The sequence below is a fragment of the Malaclemys terrapin genome, chromosome 1 (assembly GCF_027887155.1).
Source record: "Malaclemys terrapin pileata isolate rMalTer1 chromosome 1, rMalTer1.hap1, whole genome shotgun sequence".
Lineage (NCBI taxonomy): Eukaryota > Metazoa > Chordata > Testudines > Emydidae > Malaclemys > Malaclemys terrapin.
In genome coordinates, this window is record NC_071505.1 from 14,702,859 (window position 1) to 14,714,810 (window position 11,952).

General features: G+C 43.5%; 1 protein-coding gene across 1 annotated transcript in view; it reads left to right on the plus strand.

Annotated features, from left to right (window-relative positions):
- CDC123 (cell division cycle 123) overlaps positions 1–9,351 on the plus strand; it is a 71,366-nt gene extending 62,015 nt beyond the window's left edge. The window contains exons 12-13 of the mRNA XM_054016561.1: positions 6,245–6,382; positions 9,139–9,351. Of these exons, the coding sequence (XP_053872536.1) occupies positions 6,245–6,382; positions 9,139–9,165 (165 nt within the window). The 3' untranslated portion in view covers positions 9,166–9,351. The remainder of the gene's footprint in view (positions 1–6,244; positions 6,383–9,138) is intronic.
- The last annotated feature ends 2,601 nt before the right edge of the window (positions 9,352–11,952 follow it).

An 11,952-nucleotide genomic window follows, 5' to 3' on the forward strand; every position in this document is an offset into this window, starting at 1 on the left:
ATCACCTCACCTCCATAATCATGTTTGTTTTTCTCTAAGCCTCCCACCAACTTCTCGGTCTTCCTTGTATGGAGGAGCTGACTCCTAAACCTAATATTGCAAGTGCAGTGTCATTGGAACTGTACAGAGGCTCTCGCCTCCCTGCTCCATGTTGCAATTCCTCAGTAAAACCAAAATTCTGTTAGTAGGAAGAAAACACTTCATTTATTGGTCCTTTGACATTCTTCCCGTGTGACTAAAACTTAAGACTCAGTTCATCCAACACCAGTGCAACTCTTGGAGGGAGCATTTAAAATGGCAGTTCTCAAACCACAGATTACTCGTGCTTTGTGAAGCATTTGGCTGGTGATCTGTGGAGAAGTGGGTCGTCACATGGTGCTGGCCTTTTGTTCTTTTTCGAGTGATGATCCTTATTGTATTGTATTGTATTCCGAGGGTTACGCATGCATGCCATGCGCCCAGAGTGGGAGATTTTGAAAGTAGTGTCTGTTGGTCCATCCATGCACCCTGGCTCGCCTTGTGCTTCTGTCCGAGGCGATAAAGGGCAGGGAGGACCGACCCGCCTCTCCAGTTCCTTCTCATCACCACATGGTCTGGGTCGGAACTTCCAGTGTCCTCATCTCTGATGCACTTTTAAATAGTGTACATAGTAGGTAGTTTGCCAGTTTTAGACTAGTTTTGTCTGTTTATTGTAGTTTTATCATAATTTTAGTGCTTAGTTTAGATAGAGTTGGGGGGGGGTTGTTTTCTTTGACAATGCCCCCCAAATCCCTGTACCCGCATGCGGGTGCCGGACTTTGCCCAGAACTTCGCCAAGGACTTCCAGCTTCAAACTCTGCACATTCTTCTTGGTCAGTGTCTAACACCAGTGCTGCCTGTACTGCTTGGAGGAAGCTGACCTCACATCCAGGTACAGAATTTGCCTATCTTTCTCCAGCCACAGACGATAAGGCCAGGCTCTCCGCCTCCAGAAACACCTCCGTGGAGCTCGCCATGAGACTTCACTCAGACCCAGACCTGGCATGAGCGGTGGGTGAACCACCGGCTGGGGGAGGCTAACCCCCAGCTGGACCCGCCCTCTTCCCCAGCCAAGAGTATTTCTGAAACAACCCTGAAAGCCACCAACCACTATACCTACCACCTCACGACTCTCCAACTCCCTTTGGGGGTTGTTTAGCACTTTTTTTCCTCATGCTTGGAGTGTGATAACAGTGGGCAAATGGGTTTGGACATCATCCACCATGGCTATGCGATAGTTTGTCATGCTACCTCGTCCAAGACCACCCTCCTGTCCCCCTTCAGGGACCACTCTCACAACAGCATTCTCGCCCAAGAGATGAACTCCTTATTACAGTGGGGAGCAATAGTATGTGTTCCCACGGAATATTGGGGAACAGGGTTCTACTCAACTAACTTCCTGATACCCAAGAGGAAAAGCAGATGGAGACTGATTCTTGATCTTCGCCATCTCAATCGCTTCATCCACAAACTCAGGTTCCGTATGGTCACACTGGCAGCAGTTATTCTGTCCTTGGAGAAAGGCATATGATTTGCAGCTCACAATATGAAGGATGCTTATTTTCCTATAGAAATCCATCCACTCCACAGATGTTTGAGATTCACAGTGGACACCCATCATTTCCAGCACAAGGTGCTCCCCTTCGGGATAGCCACTGCTCCCAGGGTCTTCACCAAGGTCTTTTACGTCATAACATGATGTCCTTGTGTTTCCATGTCTTGACAACTGACTTCTAGCCGCGCAGTCAAGGCATCAACTTCCATGTTGCTCAACTTTCTCTCGTCACTCAGAGTCAGCGTCGAGGAATTGATCCTAGACACCATATAGTTTTTGGACTTCATAGTGACTACCATCAATTCGGTCATGGCATGAGCCTATTTACTAGCAGACAGGTTCCAAGTGTTAAGCAACATCATAGCTCACATCATGAGCTGCTCAAATCATGAGCTACCCACATATGTCAGCCAGGATTTGTCTGTCCCTCCTCAGTCACACGGCTTCATGTACATATGTGACCCCCTTCGCACGACTCCACCTTCGATGCCTTCAGTCATGGCTCCAGTCCGTTTACTTGCCAAGCTGCCACTCCATGGCCTCTATGCTGACAGTCCCCACCATGATACTATCATTCCTTCAATGGCAGTGGGACGCACATCGTATGTGCGTGGGAGTTCCCTTTCTTCCCTCCTCCCCAGAGAAGATGATTATCACTGATGCATCCTTGGTGGGTTGAGGGGACTCCCAGAGAATCTAGGATGCACTTAAACATCCTTGAACTCTGAGCTGTCAGAAGAACATGCCTTCATTCACTCCCATCATGTTCTCATCATGTCAATACCACCACCACTGTGTTTACATCAACAAACACGGAGGAATGAGACTGTCCACGCTATGCGCAGAGGCAATCAATCTCTGGACTTGGTTCATCAACCACCAGATTCTCCTATGTGCAGCCTTTCTTCCCGGGACACAGAATGTATGTGTGGACTCATTCAGCAGACATTTTGCGATCGACCACAAGTGGGAACTTCACAATTCGGTAATATACTACATCTTTGCTCAGTGTAGGAGCCTATCCACAGACCTATTCACCTCACTGGGGAACAGCAAATGCACAACGTACTGCTCCAGGGGAGCCCTCAGCCACTGCTCTCAGGACAACAAGGAACTGTTCCCTTGGTCAGACTGATTCAGCTACGCATTTCTTCCACTACCACTCCTACCTCGAGTACTCCACAAGACAGAGCAACGGTAATTCTGATCGCCCCCTACTGGATCAGACAATTCTGGTTCCCCAGTCTTCTCTACATGTCATCCCACCCACCAATTCCTATCCCCAGCCATCCAGTTCTGTTGTCCCAATGCAAAGGCGAGATCAGATATCCCAGTCCACATGCACTACACCTCTGAGCATGGTATTTGGATGGGCATCTGCCTTAAAGCAAACGTGTTCTTTGGTGGTACAGAAAATCCTTTCTAGCATCAGGAAAGACTCCACCAGATGTTACTGGGCCAAGTGGCAACATTTTTCATCATGGGCTCAATGAAAAGGTTTTTCATCAGAATCAGCAGGGATCCCCCTCATACTGGACTACTTTCTGTTACTGAAGTCATCTCACCGTCAACTCTCTGAAATTATACCTGGCAGCAATTAGTGCATTCCACCCTCCAGTGGAGGGTTCCTCTATTTTCACACACCCACTAACCGCCAGCTTCTGGAAAGGGGTCACCAGAACCTTCCCACCTGTCCAACATATAGTACCTCAATGAAACCTGAATCTTGTTCCCTCTATGCTAACGAAACTGCCCTTCGAACTCTTAACATCATGCTCTGGCCCTCCTTCCCATGAAAGTCGCCTTCCTTGTTACTGTTGCCTCAGCGAGAAGAGTTAGTGAACTGGAGTCATGATGGCAGACCCACCTTTCAGTTTTCCACAAAGGTAAGGTCTTCCTATGACTACACCCTGAGTTCTTACCAAAAGAGGTTTCTCAATTTTACATCAATCAAGCCATTCATCAACCTGTTTTCTTCCCAAAACCACATGTATCTGCAAAGGAGTGTTAACTCCACTCCCTCAATGTTTGCTGAGCTTTGGTGTTCTACCTCAGAGAACGAAACCATTCAGGAAGTCCCCTACACTGTTTGTTGTGATAGCACAGACACTCCAGGGGCAGGGCATCTCCACCCATTGAACCTCCAAGTGGATTTCAGGGTGTATTAAATTCTGCTACCAACTATTGAGTCTACCTCCCACTACAGGGATACGGCCTCCCTTCAGAACATGCCGCTCATTGACATATGTAAAGCAGCCACCTGGATTTCCGTACACACCTTCACTGCACACTAGGCAGGACTCGGCAGCAGATGCTTCCTCTGCACTACTGTTCCATCCTCATCCTCAAACTCGCCTCCAAATTAGGTATTGCTTGTTAATCACCCTCAGTGGAATACAATAGAGACCATAACTCAAAGAAGAGGAGGTTACTTACCTGTAACGGGAGGTTTTTCGAGATATGTAGTCCCTATCTGTATTCCACTCCCCACCCTCCTTCCCCTCTGCTACGGATCTGCCAGATTCACAGTGGAGAAGGAACTGGAGATGCGGTTGGTCCGCCATGCCCTTTATCGCCTTGGATGGAAGCACCAGGCGAGCCAGGGCACATGCGTGGACCAATGGACATTACTTTCAAAATCTCCAACTCCGGGTGCATGATGTGCATGCGTAATCCTTGGTGGAATACAGATAGGGACCACACATCTTGAAGAACCTCCAGTTACAGGTAAGTAAGTAACCTCCTCTTTCTAGCTGCTAAACATTAGAAAATGTCAGAACACATTATTCTTTCCTTAGCTTACTCTTATAGGGAAGCAATTGCTCTAGATGCTACAAAGATGTTATGAAACTGCAAATGAAATAGAGATAGGTGGACTCTGTGATGGTGAATGTGGTGGAAGGTGGTCCACAAGACATTAAGATGTGGCCCACATGATATGAAAAGATTTGAGAACAGCTCTGTTAAAGGATAGGACTTCTTTGTTTGTTTATTACCTGAATAATTCAGAGTGCATTTTGTGCAAGGAGATGTGATTTAGCTATTAGTCAATTTTGAAGGGTTTTACTTATCTTGCATGTGTGCAAACCAGATGTTTTGTGCAGCTTCCTAGTGTAAACTGGAATGAGAAGTAGAATGGCTTATCTTGTTCAAATTCAGCTCAACAACTAGGTCTACTGATTCTGGGTAAAATTGCTAGATCCCTCTGCCTCCATGTGTAAAATGAGGAAACTTACCTACCTCTCATGCCACTCATAGAGCACTTTGAAGATTCACCATGCTATAAGGCAGGGGTTCTCAACCTTTTCCTTTCTGAGGCCCCCCCAACATCCTGTTAAAAACTCCACGGCCCCCTTGTGCCACATCAACTGTTTTTCTGCATATAAAATCAAGGACCAGCGTTAGGGGGCAGCAATCAGGGCAACTGCCCGGAGTCCCATGTCACAGGGGGCCCCGTGAAGCTAAGTTGCTCAGGCTTCAGCCCTGGGTGGAGGGGCTCAGGCCTCTGGGCTTCAACCCCATGCGATGGGGCTTCAGCTTTCTGCCCTGGGCCCCAGCAAGTCTAATGCCGGTCCTGCTTGGCGGACCCCCTGAAACCTGCTCGTGGCCCCCCAGGGGCCCTGGGCCCCTGGCTGAGAACCACTGCTATAAAGTTACATATCACTGTTTGTTAAACTAAAAGGGAGATGGGCCTACCCAGAACTTATGGCTAGCAATGGAAGCTTAAAAAAAAATCTTTTGGTTTCAACAAATATTTGCTGCATAAGTCTTGACCTTAACTTTGGCAGGATTTTACTTGTAAATATGGATTTAAATGAAAAGCCCTTACTGAAGGGGGATTTAAGGCTCTTGATGCTAGAAATTATATACTTGATCCTTGTGTTCAGATAGGCTTTTTAGCTGAGGACCCAACAGCCTTATCTAAAGTTCACTATCAGAGGGGGAGGCCATGACACAATAGTTGCATCTGCCTCAGTTTCCCTAACAGAGTCCCCAATAGCTCCACTGGAAGCTTTCTTGCCCCAGTGTAGCCCTCCAGGGGGCCCGTTTATTATAAAAACATAGTGCAAAATAGTCCTTTACAAAAGTCCCTAAACATTTCTCTAGCATAGTCCAAACAGTACAGACAACACACCAAGTCTAGCCTCAGTGTCTCTCACTCCCAGACTTTAGCCCTCCCTGGTCCTCTAGCTTCAGCTCTCTGGCTCAGAGAGCCAGCAGGTATCTCCCTCTATTGCCCTGGCTTCTGTGATAATTCTTCCCTCTTTTCATGGAGGACCTGAGGAGAGCTTTCTGCTCTCTGTGCTTTTCCCCAGAGACCTCTTCCAGTCGCCAACAGGCAGCTCTCACCTGCCCTTTTCCCCCACTGGACCAGGCAGTTCTCATCCGCCCATTTCGCTGACTGACTCACTCTGTTGTCAGGCTCTCAGGCAGCTCTGACTCACCAGGTCTCTCTCCCCTCTAGGGCCCAGGTGACCACCTTTTAAGATGAACCAGGAGGCAGCTTCATTTTAAAGGGCCAGTGACACTCTGTGATAAATCCATTTTTAGTATACTGAATAAACTCAATACCAGAGCAATTGAAACGGTGTTACCAGTAGTTGAAAAAAATTAATGTGTTTAATTGCAGTTAGACACTTTAACGTTTTTTTTAACCTGTCTTTCTCTAAGGACTATCCAGCATTCCGCTGTACAAACAGCCAAGTGACCGTCCAGCCTAGCCCTTACCTGAGCTACCGACTGCCCAAGGACTTTGTAGATCTTTCTACTGGAGAAGATGTTCACAAACTAGTTGATTTTCTCAAACTGGTAAGCAAACCGCAAGGGAGGGATATCTGACCACGGAGTCTGTAAAACAGGTGCACTAAAGCACATGGAATTATGGTATTCTGGTATAAAAGGATTACAGTATTCGGCTTGTAAAATAAAGATTTTGAGAGAGAGAGAGAGAGAGGTGTATTGTTTTTACTTGTAATAACCAAGAACAAACTGTCACTTTATTATTATCTTACCTTAGGCAAAGCTACTGCATAATATAGAATATGAAAATGTTACTGGAACACATGCTCACTTTTTTGTTTAAAGATAAATATAGGCTAAGTGGAAATGTGCTGTTTGAATAGCTGAAAGTTTAAAAACTTAAATTTTTTAATACCAAAATAATTTTGTAATGTCACAAGACGTTTTAAACACTTTAAGCAGTTTTTACTTCAAGCAAACTTAATTTCTCAGTTCTTTTTCAACAAATATACATGACTTGTTCAAAGGCTGAAATGATCTTTTTGCCTTCTTTCAACCACTTTAGGCAGTTTGAAAGATTTTAACCAAGAGTAGTGCTCTGTACAAGAGCAGTCTCCCAGGTGGTCAAGCCCCCAAACACTCAAAACTTTGTAGGTCAACACAAATAATCCAAATTCCATTCAAAAGCTGCAGGCTTCAGAACAGTGTAATGTGCTGTGAGAGATGCACTTTTTACATGTTACTGTAAGTCCTCCTTCAAGGCAAAGATTGTCTCTATTCTCTGGATGATTATATATAATAAAAACAAATTGGTGCTTTTTTCAGTCTAATTTGCAATGTTCCCCACTTCCATTAGAAGACTATTCCGCAGTCTAATAGTACTTGCTATCAGAAATCTTTTTACCTCCATTGTAACTTCCCCCTTTTCGATTTCATCCCATTACTTCTAATTACGCTCCTTTTGTACCGGCACAAATCTCTTCCTTTCTTCCTTACCAATAGTGAAGGATCTAACTCTCTATCACCGAGATTTTGAGGGCAGGCAAAGCCTAAGGATTTGTTTGGCATTAGCCAACTATAAGACTCCAAGTATCCTCAATATTAGCCATCAACATTTATCCTTAAAATACATTTTTGATGGAAAATTCCTGACTAATGCTGCTCAGTGGTCAAATTGTACTCTAGTCGTCAGGTAGGCAGCCCAAAATATCAGGGTTTGAATGAATCTCTGTTCTGACCTTCTAATGAAGGTTAATTACTCATTGGCCCTTGGGCACAGTGTTAGGGCTAAATAGGCCCTCAATACGGTGTACTCTGAAGTCTCATTAACAAAAACATAGCTAAAAATGTATCTGTTTTGGTGAATCCTCTCAATAGAGGAATCTACTCAAGGAGCCGTGAGTTGAATGTCACTTCATAGTGAGGTTTTGAAGATCACGATCTTATTATGTTCAGGCCAAAACTAATTACACCTCTACCCCAATATAACGCTGTCCTCGGGAGCCAAAAAATCTTACCGCGCTATAGGTGAAACCGCAGTATATTGAACTTGCTTTGATCTGCCGGAGTGCACAGCCCCACCCCCCCGGAGCACTGCTTTACCGCGTTATATCCAAATTCGTGTTATATCGGGTCGCGTTATATCGGGGTAGAGGTGTATTTAGTACTTGAAGTCACCTCTCCAGCTATGCAACTTTGCAGGTCCTGATTGTATAGGAGTGTAAAATGGAATAACTTCAGTTCTCAGAAACATTCACAGGAGGGTGGCAGTGTTCAGGGCTGTGGTAATGACCTAACAATGACTCTCTTGCCTTATAAAGTCTGCTAGTAACATGTATTGTGAAGTTCAGCTATGAGCTAGAAGGATCAGAATTTGCATTTAGAATCCATGATTTTGAGGCTTATCCGAAGCTTGCTGCACTAGCCTACGATGCAGGCATTTTTAGCTGCTAGCTGAGAAGTTTGATGGAGGGACTGCAGATTCCACTGCCGTCATAGAATCATAGAATATCAGGGTTGGAAGGGACCTCAAGAGGTCATCTAGTCCAACCCCCTGCTCAAAGCAGGACCGTCTCATCATTAGGTGCCCTAAAAAGAGTTAAGAGGAAAATAAATTGCGTTGTCCCAGGGCCAGAAGAAAACCTTTAGTATATGTATTACTGAGTGGGGAGGGGTTGCATTATGAAAAATTTGCAAGTGCAGCCTTCCCCAAAGCCTAAGCAACAAGCCAAGCCCATTAATCCGATTAATGTACTATCTTCAGCAAGCTAACATTCAGTATCTCTCGTTCAGGTAGTGGCTGATGGGAACACTATCTAATCTGTATAGGTTTTTGTGGTGCACCTATTGCTGAGATCTGTGTATTCCTCATGTGAAAGTCACATAGAGAAGTTTTGCATTGAGGTGCCTAAATACCATAGTGATGAGCCTTATGAAAACCTAGACTCTTAGTGGTAGGTCATCTGCTTTGCAGTGTGGTACAACCAGCAGCTTGTCACACCTAGAGTCTTTCCAGTTTCAGGATGCAATGCAAGATGCACCTGTGTGGTCAGATTTTTCTTTGGTGGTGAATGTTGGTATTACCCTGGCTGTAATTCTCGGTTTTCCAGAGTTCTTGTTTAGAGGAGCATTTTTATTGGTTGACATTGGGATGTGACAGATTTTGTTCCCTATTGTAAATAAAAACCTGTATTGGTTTCCAGTAGGGAAAAGAATCTGCCGCACCCCAAGGTCAATCTCTGGAAAATATATGTAATGTTAGGTTGGTGCCTTATTTAAGATAAGTGTATCTAACACTGATATTAATTTTCCTGTTTCCTTGACAGAAAAGAAATCAGCAAGATGATGACTGAGGAACCATGAAGTGTAAGATGAAATTTAAAACAAGAAATTTGGCTAATTAAGGCCACATAATAGAGTAGCTATTCAAGAGCCATCAGTTTAAAGAATTACCTGCTTTTTATATTCATCTGAAACAACTGAAGAGATGCTGATCCAATGTGTGTATTGGCTTAATAAATACAAATTTTAGGAAACCATTTTGGTATGGTGACATGGTACATTGGCCTGTATTGTATGATACAACATCTTTAGATTCCAAGCTAGATGCTTGTACAAATGCCCCAATGCAAGCAAGTCAGGGTCTGTGTACATCTAAGTAATCAAATCCCCAGTCTTGAAGATTGTGCCCACCCAAGTCATTGAGGTTTACTGAAATTGTAAGACTTTCACTCATGTGCCAGTACATCCTACAAATTTAACTCTTGTGCAGTCAAAATGTCAAGTATCCCTCCTGCTTAGACACAGGCTATCTTAAAGCACAGTCTAGTTGTAGGGAAACAAAAAAAAAAAATCCTTTAACTTTGTAAATTTAATTTAATTTTTGAGAACACTTTTTGTTGTTTTTATAGAAGAGAAGGGTGAGAAAAATTATTTTTTTCTCAGTAAAGACCACCAATTGTGTATTTCACTTAATGGGTTAAATCTATTTTTTCTTTAATGTTCGCTAAACAATTTACCAACAAATGTGGATGTCGTTCGTTTTTTTCTAAATCCTGAAAGCACTGTGAAATGAAGTCGTGTTTTTCAGAGTGCAGATATAGTCAGGAAATTTGCGGAAATGGGGCACTTCAGAAACCAATTTCATATTTGAAGCTGAGTTTTCTTCCTTTAGTATAAGTCTCAGCAATCAGCTGTGGCTTCATACAGTGAAGTAAGCCTGTGTTTAAGTGTGGACTCAGTTCTGCTCCTATTGCATCCAGTGGCCGAAATCTCTGACTTTGATGAGAAAAGGATTGGCCCTGTAATTTATGATGGATTTTGGATTCATTTGGTGCTTCAGCCCCCTCTAGTGATAGGAGGCAGCTTGATGCAGTGACTACGGAGCTAGGAAACCTGGGTTCTCTTCCTAGATTTGTTACCAACTTGCCAAAGTGTCAAATAATTTGGGGAACTCCATTTTTGGGTGTCCAGCTTGATAGGTGGGGCCTTATCTTCAGGGGAGCACAGTATACTCATCTGCGGTTGAAGTGCATACGAGCTGCAGTTGCTCGTTGGCTCTGAAAAGCTGATCCTAATTTGTCTCAAACTGGCCATCCAAAAATTAACAGCTATTTTAAGACGTTTAGTCCTTTGCCTCACTGTTCCTCAGTTTTTCTATAAAAACTGAGAGGGGAGGGATAGCTCAGTGGTTTGAGCATTGGCCTGCTAAACCCAGGGTTGTGAGCTCAATCCTTGAGGGGGCCACTTAGGGATCTGGGGCAAAATCAGTACTTGGTCCTGCTAGTGAAGGCAGGGGGCTGGACTCAATGACCTTGCAAGGTCCCTTCTAGTTCTAGGAGATAGGATATTTCCATTAACTAACTAACTTAGGTAGATAATACTTAGAAAATTGGTCACTGCTCATCCCTTTGTGGTTTTAGTTTTGAATGATCACTACTTGTGGCATAGGGCTGTACAGATTATACATCCTGATCAACCATATATGCTCTTCAAACATACATCTTGAAGATTGCTATCTTTGATGTGGAGGAAGTAACAGGCAATGGCTCTTGCAGTCTGAAATTACAAAATGTGTTTTTTTCTGAAGCTGAGGTGCATATTAAAGAGTTGCCATTTAAGCATGAGGTATCAAACGTTGCTAAATCAGGTAGGAATCACTTATGAAGGAAATGTTCAGGAAATGCATATATTTTAAGGCCGGAGGTGGGGCTATTAGGATCATCCGTCAGACCACCTGAATAACACAAACCATAGAATTTCACTGAAGAATTGCTGCATTAAGTCCATCACTTCTGGTTGTTTTGAGCATGACTGTAAGAAGACACCCAACCTTCATTTAAAGACTTCAAGTACTAGAGAATCCACCCTCACTGTTTGTCTTCAGCTTCCAGCCATTGGATCTTGTAACTTTTCCTGCTAGATTGAGGAGCTCTATTCTCAGAAGTCTTCTTGTAGCACTCATAAGGGAGGGTCTCATAACATTCTTCTGGAGGTACTGTACTTAAAGACCATGAGAAAAATTAATGATAATTCTCTTTTTGGTCAGACAAAGGTAGACAGGGTGTCAATACCATGGCCCCAGGACAATATTAACCTCTCCAATCCTCTATTTGAATATTTGTCTACTTCACATGTAGCAACCCCTTTAGTCCTACGTCAGATCATAGATGAATTTCTACACAGAACCATGATAATTACTGAAATACAAGAATCCATTTCATCAAGCCCATGTTCATGAGTGAATAATTCTATTGACTACTTATGTGAATGAGGGCTGTAGGATCAGATCCTTACATTGTACAATTAAAAATATAAGCAAACATTATTTTAAGTGTGAAGTATATAGTAAGTATAAGGAAATTACTAGAAAATGGAGGTAGGTGCATGCAGGATAGTTGTACAGACAGTGAAAAGACACTTTGCTAACTAGTAACATCTTTTATAAAATGGTGGAATTGCTTAGGGTCTGAGCTATGCATCATCTCAGTGGGACAGTCATGGTTCTTGGATTGCAGTTCTTCCTGGCGTGCTAAGAAAATCCTCCCCATTATGCCTCAGTCAGTAATAGCTGTGTTTAATTTCTCCCGTGGACAGCAGTCTTAACAATATTCCACTGAACTCCTCCATTAAAAATATTA